This window comes from Tenebrio molitor, chromosome 1 (assembly GCF_963966145.1).
Source record: "Tenebrio molitor chromosome 1, icTenMoli1.1, whole genome shotgun sequence".
Classification (NCBI taxonomy): Eukaryota; Metazoa; Arthropoda; class Insecta; order Coleoptera; family Tenebrionidae; genus Tenebrio; species Tenebrio molitor.
The window spans coordinates 5471478-5492124 of NC_091046.1; the positions used below are offsets into that span (position 1 = coordinate 5471478).

At 36.7% G+C, this 20647-nt stretch overlaps 4 protein-coding genes across 4 annotated transcripts; 1 reads left to right on the top strand and 3 right to left on the bottom strand.

Annotated features, from left to right (window-relative positions):
• Positions 1 to 3879: 3879 nt before the first annotated feature.
• On the bottom strand, positions 3880 to 6639 carry LOC138130389 (ionotropic receptor 25a-like). Its single transcript, XM_069046836.1, has 9 exons — positions 6130 to 6639; positions 5888 to 6079; positions 5741 to 5840; positions 5510 to 5687; positions 5276 to 5459; positions 5103 to 5224; positions 4739 to 5056; positions 4566 to 4687; positions 3880 to 4511 (listed from the first exon to the last, which is right to left on the bottom strand). Exons 1-9 carry the CDS (start codon positions 6520 to 6522, stop codon positions 4204 to 4206), a joined length of 1917 nt encoding a protein of 638 aa, XP_068902937.1. The 5' UTR covers positions 6523 to 6639; the 3' UTR covers positions 3880 to 4203.
• Positions 6640 to 6665: 26 nt separating this feature from the next.
• On the bottom strand, positions 6666 to 8005 carry LOC138141245 (uncharacterized). The gene is made up of 4 exons (XM_069061953.1): positions 7987 to 8005; positions 7173 to 7304; positions 6923 to 7126; positions 6666 to 6874 (listed from the first exon to the last, which is right to left on the bottom strand). The coding sequence occupies exons 1-4, from the start codon at positions 8003 to 8005 to the stop codon at positions 6666 to 6668; spliced, it is 564 nt and encodes a 187-aa protein (XP_068918054.1).
• Positions 7566 to 9905, top strand: LOC138130397 (insulin-like growth factor-binding protein complex acid labile subunit). Its single transcript, XM_069046844.1, has 2 exons — positions 7566 to 7947; positions 8084 to 9905. The coding sequence occupies exon 2, from the start codon at positions 8089 to 8091 to the stop codon at positions 9880 to 9882; it is 1794 nt and encodes a 597-aa protein (XP_068902945.1). The 5' UTR covers positions 7566 to 7947; positions 8084 to 8088; the 3' UTR covers positions 9883 to 9905.
• A 4383-nt stretch (positions 9906 to 14288) lies between these two features.
• Positions 14289 to 19982, bottom strand: LOC138130406 (uncharacterized). The gene is made up of 5 exons (XM_069046853.1): positions 19792 to 19982; positions 15203 to 15299; positions 14897 to 15144; positions 14698 to 14850; positions 14289 to 14645 (listed from the first exon to the last, which is right to left on the bottom strand). Exons 1-5 carry the CDS (start codon positions 19810 to 19812, stop codon positions 14457 to 14459), a joined length of 708 nt encoding a protein of 235 aa, XP_068902954.1. The 5' UTR covers positions 19813 to 19982; the 3' UTR covers positions 14289 to 14456.
• Positions 19983 to 20647: the final 665 nt, after the last annotated feature.

Here is a 20647-nt window from a genome sequence, read left to right on the forward strand (position 1 = left end):
ATCGACTCTTCAACACCAACTTGGACGGAAAATTTAAATCAACACCCGATAGATGAATTACATTTATGAATCTAAATAGGAAATGGGCCAAGTATGTTTATTCATCCCTTGTGGGGCTTGAGGTCCATGAAGCAGAACTGTTACAAAAACACTGTAAAATTAAAATTATTCTTTTCTTTTACTTACATTTCATTTACGAAAGACACCTTTTCAGAATTGGACTCAAATTCAATCATTAGTTCTCAAAGTTTAAAGGTGATAAACTAATTTCAGTGGGTCCCTTATCCACCAAATCTTCGCGATCCACTAAATAATCCGTAAAAAAATTTTCAATGGAAACTCTTCCTTCCCCAGTCTGTATTACTGTTTTAACGGGAAGATTCCCAGTGTTACCAGAAATGAGTATGTACGTTATAAAACATTTTTCGTTTCTTCTTCAGTGATAATTGTCTCAGCTCTTTGAGGAGGCTTGTTTTTACTCCGTATCGTTTTTTCTCCATTTTTTTTGTGTTATCTGTAAACAATAAACAAAACAAACAAAATGTAATAACAAAATACAAAAATTTCGACCTGTTTAGTGTTTACTAATTACACATTAAGAAGCAATAATTACCTACCAATTCAATTAGAAAATGTAAGTATAATGTAAATATCACGGTTTCGATGAATTTTGGATATTTTATCTAATCGTATTCGGTACTTACCCGTACCCTATCAAATTGATTAAATAAATGACAAAGCAAACAACACAACACAAGAATAAAATCATTTCAATTGTCAAAAAATGTCGGCTGAAAGCACAGCCATTTTGTACATACGCACAATACAATTCGTAAAATTATTTTGGGCTACACAATTTATAGATATACAGTGAGACTCTGAAATAAGTTCGGAAAAAATTGTAGAATATCCTTGACACAAAATAATTCTACATAAATGACTTTTGGCGGTGAAATCAAAAGGATGAAAATTACCCCATATTCTTGTATTTTCGACGCCTATGAATGGGGAAAATTTGTCCGAATTTGTTGCAATTAACTAATAAAGTCGCACTCGCAGGTGCAAGCACACTACTTTGTAAATGTTTCTATGGAAATGATCGTAAGGAGTAATGTCACGTGTGGACGTGTGCGACTGGCGGGTACTTTTTACCTTTGATTATTATTGTTGCTAAACTATCAGGATAATCAATTAATCACCTTTAATTCAGCAGCCTACTACCTAGCTCGTCACTCGTCAGTCTGCAGAGTAAAAACACCAACACACCAACAACGCAAAGAGTGAAGTTACTGGTTAGATTTAAACAGCTGAATGCTGATCCCATATTGATCCTTGATCAGTAATCCGCGGTGCGTTCACAATCGACTCTTCAACGTCAAATTTAAGGAGAAATTTAAATGATATTTCATTAACATCTCTTTTATAAAACACATTGTATAATTATTTGAATATTTAATTTCCAATTTCTATTTAGAAATTCAAATTATATGTAAGTAATTGTATGATGGAATAAAAACCATTAATAAATAAATTCAAGAAGTCTTTGAATTCATACCTACAACTTATTCAACATCAAAAGTTTCAAAATTATCGGGCGTTCAAATGAAATCCTGGGCTGGGAGGCGTTGGAAACCGACCAATTAGATCAGCAAATAACAATCTTGCATTAGAGTAAAATCCCTGTTGAGTGTTAACACTTTATTTATTTTAATAGATATTTTTAATTAAACATAATAACAATATACGCTTCATGTTCAACGTTTATTATTTTTAATAACTCAGTTAAGTAAATAATTTAAATACACTGACCGGCACAATAAACGACTCATTATGATTTCTTTTAAATGATCTTGAAATTATATTTGTGCTTATTTTTCTTTATGATAATTAAATTGGGATATTTTCAATGATCGGGAGTGCTATGGTCACCATGGCAACCGAATGGTTTTGTTTAAATAAATAATTAGAAAATTTGAGCTACTTCCATGTTGTGTTTTTGTCGGTTGATTTACGTGTTAAAAGATTTAATTTGACAATATGAGACACTAAGTCAAAATGCTGTTCAAATTTTGGCAATTTTGCATAACATAAATTTTTTTCTAAAAAATTACTTTAATTTTTTTTTCATTGTTAGCATTTTATTTGCTGTGTTTAATGTTATGTTTGTCCGATATTCTTTGGCAAAGAATAACTTAAATAACACTTATCAATACAACATGATATCAAAAAAAATTTCTAAGACAATGAATTACTTAATTATATTAATAAAATTCAAAGTGTCAAAGTGTGTCAAAGTCGTTTTTTGTGCCGGTCAGTGTATTTCCTTAAATTACATCATTTTTTCTAAGTGATTTACCAACGATTTTAGAATATTCTGAAAAAGGGAAATATTGCTTCAATATTTTAGAATGTTTTGTTTATTAGAAATATCATAGGTCCTTGAGTAAAAATGTTTCAAATATGAAGTATCAGATGGTTCTAAATTATTGAAAATCTACGATCAAGCTCAACAGGATCTTTCTGTAACTTAAAACAGAAAATAACAGTCGTGGAAAATTCAAGTCGTTACTGTTATTTGCTATCATTTAAAAGTAGCAAAGACCTGTCTACTCTTTTAACGGAAATCTATTTTTAAATATCAACTAATTTTTATCTAATCTAGCAAGGCGGTCTCAAGTTACAGGCCAGGACACTGGCTGTGTTGCCACATTCCCTGGTAGGCCATTCCATGACCTACGATGTTCCTAAAATTTCGAAACTAATTCGGCATTTAAAATAAATTTTGACAAGTCCTTGGTAAAATTCGTCAAATTGAATTAAAAATGTCATTTAAGTGTTGCAACTCAAATTATGCGTCTTCTTCAAATTACGTACTGTCGCGAGCAAAAAAAACTGGTCGTCAAAATCATGCTTTGACGCAACGGAAAATGCTCCATTGTAAAACAGTCGTAAATATCATCATGTTGTATGACATTAGTTGTCATTTTTTTCTCATTTTTTTGACATGGGCATAATCAGGTAAGGAATTTTTTTAAATTTGTGCCAATCTAGCCAAATGTTGAAATGATATTGACGACCAGAATTTTTTGCCCGCGACAGTACATGTATTGTATTTAAGTTTCCATCAAATGAGGAAACGAAGCCAATTTGGAAATAGAAGAGTGAAGAATTCGCATAAGGAGCCATGCGTGTGCTAAACATTTTAGGGAAACAGATATCAATGGGGACAAAATGAAACGACTCGTGCCAAATGCGGTGCCAATTACTTCTAATTACGAAGAAATTACACTTTGGCAAAAAATAATTAGCAAAATTAGTAATGAATGACGACACAATTACTGGGGAAAATCTTTTGGCTTTAAAAACGAATATTGAAATGAGACTGGAAAGCAAGTTACGGGAATGGGGTGAGATTTAGGCAATGGAGAGAACAAAATTGTTATATTTAAGTTGGAAATATTATCAGTAATGTGCACCGTTAGTATTCTATCTCCAAGGTGGTTTTAAACTATGTATTACAATGCGATAACGCATTTTTGAACTGTCGTAAAATTAGATAACTGATATTTGACAAATGCAAATACAATGACAGGTTTAGTGGATTTCGAATTTTTTCACTAAATGTTGGTGAAGCAATGTTGCCAGACTGTGGTAGGCCATTCCATAGCACACTGGCTCTGATCAGTGTAATGGCCTGGTAAATGAAGATCGCCTTGAATCTAGTCTAAAGGGTGTTTTTTTTTAATTTGGCGTCGAAGTAGGCGTTGGAGAGTCGATTGAGATCGCACCAGTCGTGTAAAAGCGTAAGATTTAACAGCTGATCCGTGATCCGTAACCTGTATAGTGCGTTCACAATCGACAGTCCAACGCCTACTTCGACGCCAAATTTAAAAAAACACCCGTTATACACACTAGAAAAAGTAAAAACAATTTTTGCTAAATGTGAATTTGACATTAAAACGCTTAATTTCAATATACCTACTTTCTCATGGGAGCTACTTATTAATACATTCTTGTGTTTTTAGATAATTCAAATTTCTTAGATTAAATTGTTTTAGAGAATGAACCCGCTCATTAAAAATTTCTAATTTGAATTAAGCAAAAACAAACTTTTCTGTTTCCGAATAATTTCATATTTGGCTGAACCTGACGTCACCAATTCCCGTTACTTGTGCAAAACAAGATCACACAAAACATTTCTTCTTAGTTGTTGGTAACTTGCGTAATCCTGTTCCTCGCCCGCGGATAAAGCTTGATGTGTCCCAAATCAGACAAATCTCTGTTTCTATCGACTGGCTTAAACTCAGTTCCAAAAGTAACCGGTGGCTTCTCCTTATTTACCAGAGCCACCGGAAGATTTCCAGGTTTCCAAGTTTCCGGAACCGAGACGACTTTCGACTTCTTCTTTTCCGAACTCTGCACTTTACGTTTTCTTCTGTAATAAAGAACTTCCCCAACAAGAGTCACCATTGCTAGAGCCAGTCCAAACAGAGTTGCTATAAACACCCCACCTAAAAATAAAACAATCACAACCCCCTTCTTCCGTATTTTCCCCCGTTCCATACCTAAACTTTCGAGAGTTATCCCTTCGTTGTCATCTGTAGTGGGACAACTTCCCTTGGACGAATGATTCCAATATTTGGCTTGCAGCTGCTCAAAGAATCGATCTTTTTGCAAGTTCAAGATCCTGAACAACAAATCTCCTCGCAGATCTTCTCACTCAATTTGAAATACTTACGTTTTGCTGATCTCGTCTTGCAAGTGACTCCCTTGCTGCACAGCAACCGCGTAAGGCCTCTCAGCAAACACTTCACCGACTTCTGTAAGATTGCAGTTCTTGCTGATCTCATACTTAATCTCAGACGAATCGTGAATAAACGCAAAATCTGCATCTGTGTGTTCATCTACAATTCTAAACCCTTCTGAAGCGTTCTGGACAGGATTCGAGTCGTTTATTGCCAACAGAATGTGACCGTATTGTTCACGAATCGGATAGTCCCAAACGCGATACTGCGTATCATCTGTCGAAGCATTGAGAGTCAGCTCTTTCCACATTCTGGAAACACAATCAAAATTTGAACGGAATGGCGCAAGCTTCAGACCTGTATAAAGTGTCTTCGGCGTGCTTCATGTTGATGAAGTATTTGTGAGTGTCTGACTCTTTGACCACGGTGTAGTTGATTCTGGACTGTTTGGCAAGTTGCTCCAGGGACTGGACCGGAGTCTGGAAGACTCAATTTTGCATTTGGAGGATGTGCAAAAGGGGAGGAATTACTTGCATGCGTTCCACTGTCAAGAATGCGGCCAAGTTTGCAGTGAACGTGGCCAGCATCAGGACGACGAACAACCAATAAGCTGCGACCAAAGTGCGGCCTGAGAGGGCCTTCGGGGCTTCGCCCCCGCCTTGTGGGGTAAAGGAAGTCAGGGCGAACCAGAAGCTCTCCTTCAAGGTAAACTCTCTGCAAGATTGTGTTGCAATTACGTTCGAACGTAATGAGGTGTTAATCACCTGCAAGGATAAGGATATGCCTCTTTGTTGTTCCTGGCACTGTACGGTGAATATTTATCAAGAAACCAGACCATAAATCCTGTCACGATTAGCGCCCCAACAATGCTCAGCCACACTTCCAGCTTGAGAACGGTCATAAACTTGAACAGCGACGTTTTCCGTACCGGTTTCCGCATCACTGGAAACTTACTCAAGTTGAGGAAAAAATGTGAAACTGAACGCATTAGGTACCGATTGTTATGCCGGTCTGTTCGAAATATGGGGCGACGTAGTCGATTACTTCTTCACGATCTGCGGTCATGATGAGCGCCGTGATGGCCAAGTCAGTCTCCTGCAAAATTCAAATGAACCCGAGAAGTACAACTTTGGGGGTAGTACCCCGGAGGCCAAATCTCCGACGACTCCGTCCCAAACTCCGTTTCGCTTCTTCCCGAAAGTACCACTCTTGGGTTCGACAAACTCGTACTGAAATCCCATCAGTCGGGCCAGTTCGTCGGTGAAGTCCACGCAGTACCCGGTCCAGAAGGTTTTGCCCGAAGAGTCGGTTTCTTTGTAGGACCACGGCAACGCCTACAAGAGATTGTTTGGACTGGAGAAAACTTGCACTGGAACGACTTTACGTGGGTTATTCCTATCCGGAAGAAAGCTGTGATGGGGTTGATTTTCTTGCCCTCCAAGACTGTAACCCCCTTCTTAAAATTGTAGCTGGCGACTTTTTCACTACTTTCTCCAACACCAACTTCTATGCTTCCGTTGAAATCAACACGCAACGCATTGTTCTCCTTGACAACCAAGTGATTTTGGTCCACCTCTTGCCCGAGGAGTTCGTAAAACCTATTGGTGCTTTGCGCGTTGTAATGAGCATCTTCGCAGCTTAAATTAGTTGTAAGCTCCGAGTTCTCAGTAACCATCGCGTACAAAACTCTCTTTATGATGTCTGTCGCCAAAATGAGAAAGCTCTCTTGCAGACTGAAATCGTGGGGACATTCGCAGGTCTCGCTTTTGAGAAACATGCAGCAGATGCTCTTGTCCACATAGAGCAGATTAATCGGCAAGTTTTTGATCAGTTGTTTGTTGAAGTTGTCGTACTGGAAGTCCAGGAAAACCAAATTCCATCTTTCCGGCAGCGTGACCAGATTCTCGTCGATGGCCTAAACTATTTCTGATCAAGTGCTAGAAGGGTTAGAAGGAAGAGTACCGTTTGGAAGAGTTCCTCCATGTTCGAGGTTGTCGCGACGATGGCGAAGTTATTGGGGATCGGTCTGATCGCCTTCAATCTGTTCGCAGTGGTCTTGTCCAGATTCTCCGATATTACCATTCGCAGAAGAGTGGTGTCGATCCAGAAGTAGAGTGCTTCGTCGACTTCTACAATCAAGATTAAGTGAAAGCGTTGTCACACTCCTGGGACCTTACTGGATGGGTCGTCGAAAATCAGAGTGACGTCTGTAGAGTTTCTGTGTTCTAAGTATTGGTCCAGGAGGCGCAACGAAGGACTGATCGAGATGTCTATTCTGACGTACGGAATACCAACATCTTGTGCTACTTTCTCGGCTTGGTCGCTCCCAGACCAAGTCAAATCCACGATCGTGGTGCCACCACTTGACAGACTCTCGCAAACTGCAAAACAAAGCTTTACCAGGAAGCTTCACTACAGAAGGGCTACCTCTGTTTTGGTCTTCATCGTCGCCCTTGAGGTCCACCAGTACTGGGTCCAACTGAATGTCGATTTGATTTACTTTCAAGGAATTTTCAAACCATGCAGCGACGAAATCTTGGTCGGGCTCTTTCAGAACAACTGCAAGACATGATTGTTTTATCGCAGACTAAATATGGAGAAAGATATTTTAATCATTTATTTTGTAATTAATTGCAAATCCGGTTGGCGACTTTCTTCACACGCCTGAAGGCAGTTAGCTGCTTTGATAAATAATTAATGCTCTTTGTTTATAATTTTTGCGATCTGAATATTGTTTCGTTGGCTAATTAACCTTGCGCCGCCTTCTTTCTCCTTGCGCACGCTTGCATTTTAAAAAATTGTTCAACTCCCGGTTTGGGTCGTGCTTCGTTAACTATCTCAATTTATTTAGTTTCTTTTCAGTGCCCGAACGATTGTGGTGAAATAATTGTTGCGAATAATTTTTTAAAGCGAAATGAAAGTTTGCATCAGTTTTTACTGTACAGATGAAGTCTTGCTCTTGCGCTCTAGTTATTGACTCTTACTTTCCAAATTATACTGTAGTGTGATTAAGACAGTTTGTGTTCATAATTCTTCGCGTGCGTTTTATCACCCAACAATTATAATAATGGAACTGCTATTTGTATGATAGAACATCGATAAGACACTTTTTAAAATGTGCACTATTCGTAATTCACCTTTAAAATAATTGTTATTATTGCTGACCCGTGTTGCTCACAAAGGGACCTTCGACCTTCTTAAGGTAAGTGTTTAATACACATTTATAAATTTCACTAATTACCTGTTACACTAACTACCATTTTAATTCTTTTGCACAATAAATTTTCAAAAACAATTTTCAAAAATCTTTTACTACTTCTCGCAATTACCTGTTTTAGATGAAATGGAAATAATACCGGTGATGCTAGTCTTTGGCCTGCTGAGGAGCTTCGAAGCCACGCATTGCGACAAAGAACTGAACTACCACACAGATTACGCTTATGGATTCGACATCACCTGTGAGGGTCTCTCCGACGCCACCCAGGACATGCTCAAGCAAATCTCAGTGGACCAAGAGGTGGTTCTCAAGATAAACAATTCCAATTTAACCAAAGTGACTTCAGATTTATTTTCTGAGGTCGAACAGATCAGATACCTTTGGATAAGTAATTCAACATTTCTTCTCGAACCAAACGAAAAACCTTTTACCAATCTGGCAAATCTTGAACATCTTACTGTAGAAAACACAAGGTTTAACGACTTGAACTCGCGTGTGCTGAACGGTTTGGACAATTTAAAAGAATTGAATTTGGTTAACGTCAGTTTGAGAGTTGTCAAAAACGACACTTTTCGAAGCTTGAAGGAGTTGGAAGTGTTGAAATTGACCAATAACCAATTGGACAACATGCTCGGTATTCCGTTTTGCGACCTGCCAGTGTTGAGAACTTTGCACTTAAATGGCAATCGGATTGTCAAGATCGATAAGTTTATTTGTTTAGAGGAAGAAAACGAATCTGGCATCATTTTGAACGGGGAAAGTATCGAAATATCACCTGGCAAAAATAATTTTTTTCATTGGGCTAAATCAAACACAAATTTAGTCGAGCTAAATCTGAGTCACAATAAAATAAAAACTATTGGCGCTTTTGACTGGGCCTTAGACTTGAAACACCTTGACTTGGCGAACAATCGGCTTGTGAGTATCAGCGACAAGGTGTTCAGCTTGTTGGGTCATTTGCAGAGACTTTGTTTGAAAAATAATTTGTTGGAGGTCGTCCATCCCAAAGCTTTTGCAAGACTGAGGCGTCTGAAATTTGTCGATTTGGCAAACAATAGCTTGACGAGTGTAGTACTAGAAAATCTGTTCAATTTGGAGGAAATTGATTTGTCGAGGAATAAACTAAACTCTTCTAGTCTAAAAAATTTAGTGAATTTACCCAATCTTCGAGTGTTGTTGCTCCAGGACAACCAGATCCAAAATTTACCTTTGAATATTTTTCAAAATTTCTCGTCTTTGGAACATCTCGATTTGTCCAACAACAACTTGGTCTTAACAACTAACTCATTCAGCGGTCTGTCAGCTTTGAAAGCACTCAGTATTAGAAACAACAGCTTGGAAATGATTCCCAAGGGAGCGTTCAACAACTTGTCGAATTTGGAAGTTCTGGATATGTCCATGAACAAATTAACTACCCTTGAAGGTTCTCGTCTCTTTGTCAATTTGCAAGATCTCCAAACACTCAATATGTCGCACAATTTACTCACAAATTTCAGTTACGATTTGATTATGTTGTTGTATAATCTTGAAGTACTTGACATATCAGGAAACCGATTGCAAAACTTCCAGTTCAATCTCATTTCCTTGCTTCCGTCACTGCGAATAATTAATATCAAGTCGAATTTATTATCGTGCAGTGTTCTCTCTAAGATTATTGTGTTTTTCAACAGCAAAAATATTAGTTTCACTATTAATGAGGAATTCGATTACGACAGGAGAAACATCGGTGGGATTTATTGTGAAGAAGTGGCGAGCAAAATGATGGGCATGGATGGCGAGGGTGGTGGGATGCATCTGTCAGTTGCGGGGATCTTGTTCATTATTGCAGTTTCCACTGTTGTTGTCGCTTTTGCGCTTTACAGATGCATGTTGTATGCGAGGAGACGAAGGTACATGTTTGACGAAATAGAACTTCTTTGATGTAAAATGTAACCGGTGTAAAAAAACAGTAAATAAATTGATTTTTACAAAAAAATTGTTTTCTTATTTATTTGTTTGTTTAATTCTTTTACTTCAGTTGAGTACGAAATTTTTAAAATAATTTCCCAAAAGAATGTAAAATAAACAAGACAATTACCCGTTTGATTACAAGAGTTTATCGAGCTTTTAATTTATGTTTATCACTTTATTAAAACGTTTTTAGTGGAAGCACAAATGAGTATATTTTATGCATGACATTCTATTGCAGTTTTGCGTAAATTAGGACGTATTCTGTAAGGGATAGGTTAATTTTTAGAGGGTGTTAAATTTTGACGGCACGTGTAAACCACTGGCGAATTACACTTTAACGTTAAAAATTAACGTATCGCTTACAGAATACACCTTATTATCATTTAATAGCTATTTATGCACCAAGGGCGTTACAACGAAGATTACGCCCGGAGAACGATAAATCCAGCTCGAGGGCTTTAGCCCGAGAGATGGATATCGTTCGATGGGCGTAATCATTCGGTGACGCCGTGGTGCATACAAGATTTTATTTTTCACTACGTGTTCTTTAAAAAAAAAAATTGGCATCTTTGCAATTATGAATTGATGAGGGCGTTATGAATTCATTACGCCCGCTTATTCTTATTACGCCCTGTATTATTCCCCGGTTGTTATGGACATGTTTACGTATTTCGTATCCTAAGAGTTATCATGCAATTATACTAAAGTGAAAAATAAAAAAAAATTAAACAAGCGTATTTTACAATAAACTCTGCTAATGTATGTATCTGAAGCTATTAAACATTTTTAGTACTATGTATTTTATTTTTCTATACTAAAAACTGATGTCTGGATTGATATGTAGTATTTTCAGAAAATACTTTTTGAAAATTTATTTAAAACCAGGATGAAATTTGGCAACATTTTCGGAATCTTCAATCACAATTTCCATTCGTGGTTGGTATCATTTATTTAAAAAAAATGTTAAAAATAACAACCATGGAGTGTTACCCATTGCTACAACACATGTCTATTATTTTTATTACGTCCATTTACGTCATTTTACAGGAAATTTTAAATATTTTGCGTTTTGCATAGTTACATAAAATGCAATCATGCGAACCTATCTGCTACGTCGCTATCTTTTCACTGTAATTGCTGATTAGCACGGGACTTACGTATTTTGACGGCTTCTTCCTCCTCTTGCGATCTCACCTCGCTGATCACGAGAGTGTTCAAAATTAAGCAAATTAAGAAAGTGTTCATATTTTCGTGTGAACCAACACGCCTACAGCCACGAACGCACATTCGGTATGAAACTGTTAAAAATACAAAGACGTCTCGTGCTTTATGCTATCACGGAATGTGTAAATAATAAATGACATCCTTCGTATAATTTCATTTCTAATAGGATATAATTTAGAATCCAAGTCGCTCACCAAAGACAGCTAAGCAATATTTACAGAGAATTGATTTGAATGGATTTTCTTTTAATGATATACGCTGTTCCGACTGTACACTTCTGAAAAATGATTTTCGTCGTATGTCAACCAAATAGAATAATTATCCATGGTTTGTTTAGTATTAATTCTAAAATCTTAGTAAACAAGTTTTTGTCAGAGGATGAATTTTTTATTTGATAATAGGCGAGTCAGCAAGACTGATATTCTTGGTCTACTTTGTTGAATTTTTAAACAGTTTTTTCATCCGCATATGGATTCCATATAATAAAATTTTTTTGTCATTCTAATAGAATTCATAGTTTTTAATTTAGGAAGGAAAATATGTAATCCCATTTACAACCTGTCTCACTATAATGTGGATTAGTGATCATAATAGCTATTTTCAATACAAGTGAACAAAGTAGTGCATTTGATCACGAGTACGGAAGTTGGGCGTCTGAGCCGAAGGCGAGGATCCCAACCGTACAGGTGATTAAATGCCCATTTGTTTATGCGTGTTGAATCTGAACAAAAAAAAGTTTTTCACAACAAAACGTGGATCAACAAATTTCGAAACAAAAGAGGTTATGTTGTTAGGCGTTGCGTGTTTGTGATTGGTTTGCTGATTTTGGTTTAATCAGTGATTTCCTCACTAGTGATTCAATTGCCATCTTTGCTAACTATTTTCAGTGAGCAAAAACCACTAAAATCCAATGATCATGGAAAAAGATAATAATTATTGCAGTTTTACGGAATTGAAGAGAGATTGAAATTCTTTTAAAATTATTGTTAGATTGCTCCTCTAGCTTCTTTCTTGTGGCAATAGATTGCTTCACCTGATCACTTTTGGGTGGTCATTTTCGTGTGGAACCTATCGCTCAAGGAAAAGTTATCTTCTTCAATTATTCTTCTTATCTTCTTCTGGTCAGGTGCCCTAGTAAACGGTCTACGTTCTTCAAATCATCTGCATCTCCATTGGTAAAATCTTCATCCCGTCATTTCATCAGCGTGGTTGGTCTCATTCCGTCCAAAATCTCACTATTTCCTCCCATTATCTATCTTCTAAGTTCTCTTCTCTAACCATGGTCATCTGTTTTGATTCGCAATTTATTACAGCGAAATCTGTGATCTTTTTCTATTAAAGAATTGGGAAAATGTGTTCCCGCCTAAGCGACCTTTTCTAGTGTAATGTTTAAAAATTTTATTTCTTGATTATTTGTCTCCTTGAATGTGTTGCTGTTGGGGAAGCTCACCAATGTCCATGGTTCTCGCTTAGCTGTGGTTTTATCTAGATGCACTGTGACTATTAATACAGCTAACATCGTGACTAATGAACTAGTTGAATATGTCATATGTAATTTTTGCTTATTTTTTATAAAGATTTTTGTAAAGGGTGACACCGTTAAATAAATTATTATTGTCTGTTAGTAAATTATTACAGAAATATGTAGATTGCGCGTGTCGTTAATCTAAAATATGTGCATACAAATGACATAGATAATACTACACCAAAGCTTATTATCAAAGGATGTCCACATTTTTCGTCTTTTTTTTCGAAGAAAATACAATTTTCTTGTAACACATCTTCTGTAGCATACATATTGTGTTTTGTAATAAATCTCTCTCTCAACAGTCTGCGTTGTGAATTTTTATGTTTGACCACTTTTTTATTTATTTTTTTAACAATGTATTGACCCCAGTAATGTCAAGATTCAATTCGATAAGCGACAGTGTACGTCGAATTTTATATTTTTCTAGTTTCACATGGAAACAAACAAACAAACAAGAAACAAAAATAAACTGTTTTACCTTCGTATTTAAAGTAATGCAATAAACAAAACAAACATTTTACTATAAAAAAACATTCCAAGACAAATAGACAAATAAGTATGACAATCGGTGCATTTTTGTAGAAGTTATCGTAATGGAAAAAATTACAGAATGAAGAATTAATGCATGCATTGATAAATGAATCGATTGAATCCTTCTGAAAATAAACATTTTCCACAAAAAAACCATTTCAAGGCAGACAGACAGGCAAACAAACATTCAGTTATCCTAAACCAAGAAAATAATGAATAAACGAATGAAGGTAGCTTTATTAAATGAATTCATGAAATAAAAAATGTATTGATAGACACAACAATTGGTGCATCGTAAAAGAAAAAATTAATGAAAAAACCAGTTAATGAATCCTTGATATAATGAACTGAATCCTTATTCGAACAGATATTTTTCAATATTAAAACAATCCAAGACAGGCAGACAAACATTACAACAAATCGTTAAAACTGTCACCATTTGATTCTGTTTTTCGCTGATATGTAATTGCTTTGGTATAAAACTTAAAAAGTAACTATTTGTGTCCTCACTGTATATGAAATAGTAGCGGACTTAAACCCAGTGGTACTCCAACAACACTACATTTGTAGTTTTTCTGAATAAAATTGATTTTTTCATGCTATTAATTTCGAAATAGTCACATATGTTTTTAACTGGCCAAGTGACTTTTCAAAAACTTTTGAAAGAATTGGTAACACTGAAATAGGGTGATAGTTTGACCCCTCATTGATGTTGCCTTTTTAAAATTTTGCACGATTAACGGTTTACGCGCCCAAATTGAAAATTTAAAAAATTGTATTAATTTAAATTTCGCGCCAAGGAAGTAGAGAGAACTACCGCGACGGCTTTGCTACAATCAGGAGCGACCAAAAATGTGTACGCAAATAATCTATTCAATGAGTGCTTTTTTAAACTTGGGAGGAATGTTTGAAAAAAATGTTTAGAACTGAGCTACCGTGCGATCGAATAAAAAAAGAATCAGAGTAGGCGAAAATTTGAACCAATCAAAGCATCAGAATAGCACAATCCAGGTAGTTCGATTTTGTTTTTTTATTCGATCGCACGTTATAATAGTCAGTCTGTTGGAGGAGGTGTAAAAAAATACGAAAAGCATTTGGTCCTCAACGGTCTCTTATATGTTGTTGGTAATCGTAATAAATTTAACAAAAATAATACTTTCTTACAAAATAATCGATCTATCGAATAAATAACTGAACGATTGCATTTTATAGCAATCAGAATTATCTTATATATCCACAATAGGTTATTAACTCGGTGAAATTATTTGTGTGGGGGCACTTTGTACTTGTACTGTTTGCCACCTTTCTTGCCGCCGCTCTTGGCCCACTTCTCCTGGTGGTTGTGATGGCTCTTTGTCGCTTTCTGGTCCTTGTGTCCCTTCTTTTCGCTCGCGTCATGCCCTCCCACCTTCACCGAAGACTTCTTGTAATCGTTCTGGGCCTTGGCACCCTACGAATCACCACAGATTAACACCCAAAAACGCATCCACTCGCAAACCTACCTTCTGCTTTTCCACTTGCTTCTTGGTGGAAAACTTAGAATTGTACTTGGACTTCTTCTGTCCGAACACCTCAAACTCGCCGCTCTTGTGGCCGTTGCTGTAAAAGCTGTTGTGCTTTTTGTGTTCGTCTTTGTGGTACTTTTCCCTGAAACCCTGAAACTTTGCGTGAAGACCTCTGTGTTAACCACAAATCTCTCACCTTCTTGTACGACAGCTTCTTTTTCTTGGCGCCTTCGCGGAACTTGCCACCGTGTCCGGATCCTCCGATGTGGAATTTTGACGATTTGTGTCCGTCTTGCTCGTGGTATTTTGTCTTCTTCCCTCCTCCCTCCACCTTGTCTTTCTTGTGGAGGTCTTTGAACATTTGTCCTTTCACAGCTTTCTCGGTATCCTGTTTAGACGACTTGCCATTCTTTTTGGCATGCTTGAACTCGCTGTATTTTGCACCTGTTTGTACTTATTTGTAATATACCTTCAAAATTTACATAGATTGTCTTCATTTTACCTTTTTCCTCGTGTCCCCCTGCTACCTCTCCAGATTTGGCGTGATGATGTTCGGTGGCGAGTGCGATGTTGGCTAGAGCCACGAATGAACACACAAACTGAAAATTACAATAAACAAATAAATATATAAAAACAATGTTTCAATAAAATAAAGTGCGGTTGTTCAACATTGTTTTTCCTTCTTTTACGTTTAACGTTATTCTTGTTAGTATTAGTTGTTGTGGTTTAGGACATGAAGGTTTTCCTATTGTTGGTTTAAGATGAGGAGAAAGTCAATATTGACTCTAAATACATTTGCATACCCAATTAATTTTTTGAGCACACTGTTACATAGTTCTTATGTAACCCTGTTTACACCAAGTCCGATAAGTTTGGACGAAAGTGTAACATTTAAGAAACCATTCACATTTACAAAAGAAAACCTAATATTTTAAGCACTAAAAAAAAGTAAACCTTTTGAATTATTGAAAGGAGTTTCTAATTGATAATGCAGAATTTAAATCAGTTTATTATTTGGCGTGGTCTGTTATTGTTAACTGCATTTTGAATGAGACTATCAGGAAGGCAGAGAAAGTGCAATAAATCGTTCTGCAAGTATGAAAATTTCATGCATCAATTTATTTGGAAAGACAATATATTTTGAAAAGTGCTTTCATATGGCGTAATTGTTCTCCTAGTGAGTGATCAAGAAAAACTGGGAGACGATGGATGCAGTCCAAAGGCTCCATTGGCTGTCAGATCCAAAAGGATGGGCGTGTCCAAAGAAAAGGTTTTTACAACTCCCATGAAAAATCTTGGGCAAGGGAAAAGTTTAAGATTGTTTTGTAGCAAATTATCTGACAATGGACCAAATCTTATTAAGACAACATAAAGAATTTCAACTTTCTTGGATTAATTTTGATTGGGGGCTGTCGAAATATGGTTCCAAAATGCCAAATATTAGTTGCCAAAATCGTCGAAATTGATATTTTTTAAGTTTGCCTTGCTATAGTACTAGAAGGTTAAACAATTAACTCCATGTGAGAAAGTTATCACCAAAAGATCAAATAACTTTATTCAATGGGCTGGGCTGGGCTGAGTAGACGTTGGAAAAAGTAAAACATTTAAAACAGTGTAAAGTTTGAATTTCCCGCCGTTTGACACAAATGACATTTGTTTATGTTTAATCCGGACATAATTGAACATGTTTGTTTTCAGCAAAGAGTGCCCTTAGATATTTGCTTCGAATCGTTAAGATATTCTATTTTTAATGTAAAACATTGCAAAGAAAGAAAAAAAAAGAAATATTTTAGGCTCTAAATTTTAGGTTAGCTGTCAACATAGTCCAATTAATTTACGTTTTAAAAAAGCACAACAATTGACGCTTTCCAACGCCTTCCCAGCCCAGGATTTCATTTGAACGCGCGATATTCCAAACGCTGCTAGCTCTAAAGAACTTGAAGAATCGTTCTAATTACTTCTGATGCAGAATTTGTAAATTTGTATTTAGATGCGGAAAAGGGCTATATAAATGCACATAGGTATCAGAGAAACAGTGAGGAAAGGAAATAACGTAGTGGGATGTATTTGGGGAATATGAGAGAGAAAGTGCAAGAAAAATATTTGAGAGGGGTGCTAGGAGTGGACAGGTTACATAATTAGGGAAGAGTTCAAGAGGAATAGGCTGAGAGTGAAAGTGGGAAAGAGAGCGAGAAATTTTGAAGACATCCATGGAAAGGAGGAGTGCGGGATACTAACGGAATGTTCGAGAGAAAAGAAAAAAACACGGAAAAGAAGGAGAGAGAGAAATACCTACTATCAGAGAAACGAGTATGTCAGTGAAGAAGTGAAGAAATGGAAAGATTAAGAGCAAAAGAAAAATTGATGAATGTTGAGCAAAAAGAAAGGGACAAAGACACAGACAAACGAGAAAGAAAAGAAATAATCAAAGAATCAAGATACAAGAGGAAATATGAGAGGTGTAGGTATCTGGGGAGAGAGTGTGCAAGAGAAAGAAAAATGATGACGAGATTTAGATGTGAGAACCAGGAAACAGAAAACAGGTGTTGGATGGAAGGAGAGAAAAGAAGGTGCAGAATGTGCTTTGAGGAGAGAGGAATGAATGTAGCGAAATAAGAGAGAGAGGGAGAGAGAGAGAGAGAGAGAGAGAGAGAAAAGAAACGGGGAGAAATACGAATGAAGACGGAAGGGAGATAAGATGGATGAAAGAGATATGGAAGAGGAGGGATTAGAATAGAAAAAGAAGTGAGTGAGGGATTGGAAAAAATGTATTTTTTTTTGGAATTGTGATTGTTAGGTTTTTTAATTGTAATCAGAAATCCGAAAGCTCGTAGGGCAAATAAAGCTTACATTAGTATTATTTTTATTAATTTAAATTTTTCGACGCTAAATTTCTTCAGTCAAATTAGAAATTTAAAAAAGTATAGGTGTTCGTTTTATACTTATTATGCTTTTACCGAATATACAGGGTGTTAATTTTCACATGGTATAATAGTTTGTCAACGTTTGTTTACGTACAGAAAAAATTTCAAATTTTTACCAGTTCCACCCTGTAGATTTAATTGTCTTTGCCTTGAATTTTGTTTAAAGCTAATACTTAAAAGCATTGACGTCTTATTTATTGAACATAAATAAATTACATAACATGTGACTAATTTACATGTCAAAAAAATTGTTTGTACCTTGATCCATTGATCAATCAGTTTTTTGTTAGAACGAGGTATAATACAATAATAAAAGGTTAAAAGTATCGTAAACATTTATAATGCAACAAAACAATGTCATTGGTTGTTAAAAGTTACTTGTTGGGACAAACTGAGATATTTTATTCAATGATTTCATTTTTCGCACATAATATTAAGCCATGCTGTAGCTCACTAAAAAATTTAAACGTTTCAGGTTATTATTTTTACCGGAAGCTACTCCTTCTAAACGTTGCATTTATAATAATTTCGTGATCCAGTTCTTAAAAAAACCCGCTTATAATTTTTCCCCTCAAGGTTGACTCAGAACCAAACCAGTTCAAAAACCAAACTGCCAAATTTCTTTCTATTTCTCGATTTGTTCTTCAGCCTCTGTGCTAGATTTCGAGGACACTGGGTTAAGGGGCTACAACGCTCTTCACACAAAATAAAATTTTGCAGAATTTTTCGAGAAACGCATTTCTACAACTTTTGCAACAAAGCCTGCGTTCAAACCCAATAAAACGTCTATAAATAACTTAATTACAATATTCGACAGATGTGCACACGCATTATTTTATAGCACCTCACGTTCTCTGTAAACAAAATTATAACAAACATTTTACTTATATTTTAACGACGTAACACGCGATTCCCACACACCGGAAAATTGCTCTGCAAGAACTAACAACGTCTGTGTGGATGCTACGGTGCAATTAAGTCGAATTAAACGATTTTAACGGAACTCGAAAAATCACAAACCAGAACTGATACACTCGAAAATATTTGGACTTTCTCGACGACAAATCCACCCTCTCATTTAGTTTCTAGACAAAAACTGTGATTATTTTTGTGTTCCAAACCAGTAGAACTAGTTGTTCTCCAATTTGTTATGTCAATTACTGATCTTAAATGGCACTTGGCCACACCGTTCACCAATTGAACTGTTCGACCTCGTTGCAGCATTTTTGGCCCCTAAATAATTTCTATAATTGCGGCACAACTAGAATGTCTAGAAAGTAATTATTACATTTCATGATTTTTCAGCCACTGTTAAATCTATTTAACTGGAAAATATTTATTATTATTATTGGAATGTTGCAACGATTCATTGTCGCTCGATTGAATCCTATTGAATTCTGGCTAAAAGTTGGGAAACCAGAGGCATTTCAATTTGTTTCCCAACGCGCGGGCCATTTTAGCTATTGCCCTGCCGGTTGCCAGGATTGGCCGGATAAACGGTGATTATCCGGAAAACTGTTACACGCCGAGAGCAAAACGTAAACAAATCCATCGAAGTGTGGCGGTTTAAATTTGAATTATGAATCATATGGCAAAACGGTGCTAAATCTATTTGTTGCCGCAAGCACGAATGTTTAATAAATTTGGGAAATTGTTGCGGCCCTAAAAATTCCTTCGTGGAGCTTGATTTAAATGGTTGGAGCGTCTGGTTAGACCTATGAACTCTTGAATTTAGTTTGGGTGAATAACCTGTTGGAAAAAATCCATCCAAAGAAACCGAATTTGTCGGCGGTAAATTGTCACAAAGCACAATTACTCGATTGGACTATCATTGAAATGAAAGGTATTCTTGTAATCATGCTAAAGAATTTTTTGCGGGACTTTCACTGGTCTGTTGCAAACAAATATGGGACCAGATGGGCAGATTTGGCACCCGGAATGCGAGAAAAACGTGCGAGATGGGACAAAATGCGTTAGATAATGAGAGGTTTTGGTCGTAAATTTAAGAGGCGGCAGGTGTTAGTGAATGAGCGTCTTCGGCCGGCCTCGCCGGCCCACCGCAACAACACCACTCTGGTTATAAAAATCGCGATTTTTGGAACAGTTATTGGGCCGAGGTGGTTGGTCGCGAAAAAGTGCAGTATCGTAAAATCCGCAATAAACTCACCAAAATAACCACAAGCTTCATGTTTCGGATTGACTTCGTGTGTTCAGCAAGCGCGGGCTCATTTCTTACTGAGCTATTTCATCTTTCTCAGTATTCGTAAAGGTGGGGACTACAGGTACGGGCACGTCATCAAAACAAGTCTTCTTAAGACTGTTAAGGTTACTCCTCCTGATACAAGAGGTAGAAAAAACTGAACCTTCCAAGCGAGATGACGCTTTTATAGGCGAAGAAAAAACGATGCTGAGGAGCTGCGGTCAACGCGCGACCCCCGGCGCTAAAAAATAGCGCGATCGATTTGAAAAATTCTGAAATTGACTGAAATCGAGAGCGCACTCTCAAGGACTTCACAGATCGATGACTGATTTTTTCAGTGCTTGCAAAACACTCGATGGTGCGTCGTGTCTGGAACGTTTTCAGGAGTGACACTCGAAGGACTCAGCGGATTAAATGTCTGGCTGATCGATTTGATTTTTCTCTTTTTTGAGGTTTCGCCGATTCTGAAACTTTGAAGGAAAACGTTGCATAAATTTGTCTACAATTACGGAAAGAGCAGCGGTGCAGAGAAATAATTTTAATGAGGCAAGATGGACCGCTCGTTGCACAACATACCCAAATTATGTAAGAAAATAGGATCGAATTTAAATAGGTTCCGATGCCGCCCAACAATCTCGATTATTAAAATGGAGCATTTTACATGGACGGTTTCTCCTCTTTATTGATTGTCCAAACCATGAATAATGAACGGAACAGATCTGAATAATTTTTGTGTGGTTTCCCAATAATTCTCGTGGTATGAGGATTAGCAAGTCAGGGCGACGAAGGGAGCCTCTTTCGTAACCTCCGGACGGATTGTCGC

What these genes read in the sequence shown, in the direction of transcription:
- LOC138130389 (XM_069046836.1), bottom strand. Translation starts at nt 6,522, where the DNA reads ATGTTTCTCAAAAGCGAGACCTGCGAATGTCCCCACGATTTCAGTCTG. An exon ending in TGACAGTGGAACGCATGCAA is followed by an intron (nt 5,225 to 5,275) that starts GTAATTCCTCCC and finishes TGAGTCTTCCAG; the next exon opens with ACTCCGGTCCAGTCCCTGGA. An exon ending in GCCGAAGACACTTTATACAG is followed by an intron (nt 5,057 to 5,102) that starts GTCTGAAGCTTG and finishes TTGTGTTTCCAG; the next exon opens with AATGTGGAAAGAGCTGACTC.
- LOC138141245 (XM_069061953.1), bottom strand. An exon ending in CGATGAAGACCAAAACAGAG is followed by an intron (nt 7,127 to 7,172) that starts GTAGCCCTTCTG and finishes TTTGTTTTGCAG; the next exon opens with TTTGCGAGAGTCTGTCAAGT. An exon ending in GATTTTCGACGACCCATCCA is followed by an intron (nt 6,875 to 6,922) that starts GTAAGGTCCCAG and finishes TCTTGATTGTAG; the next exon opens with AAGTCGACGAAGCACTCTAC.
- LOC138130397 (XM_069046844.1), top strand. Translation starts at nt 8,089, where the DNA reads ATGGAAATAATACCGGTGATGCTAGTCTTTGGCCTGCTGAGGAGCTTC.
- LOC138130406 (XM_069046853.1), bottom strand. Translation starts at nt 19,812, where the DNA reads ATGAAGCTTGTGGTTATTTTG. An exon ending in AGAAGCTGTCGTACAAGAAG is followed by an intron (nt 14,851 to 14,896) that starts GTGAGAGATTTG and finishes GCAAAGTTTCAG; the next exon opens with GGTTTCAGGGAAAAGTACCA. An exon ending in AGCAAGTGGAAAAGCAGAAG is followed by an intron (nt 14,646 to 14,697) that starts GTAGGTTTGCGA and finishes GGTGATTCGTAG; the next exon opens with GGTGCCAAGGCCCAGAACGA.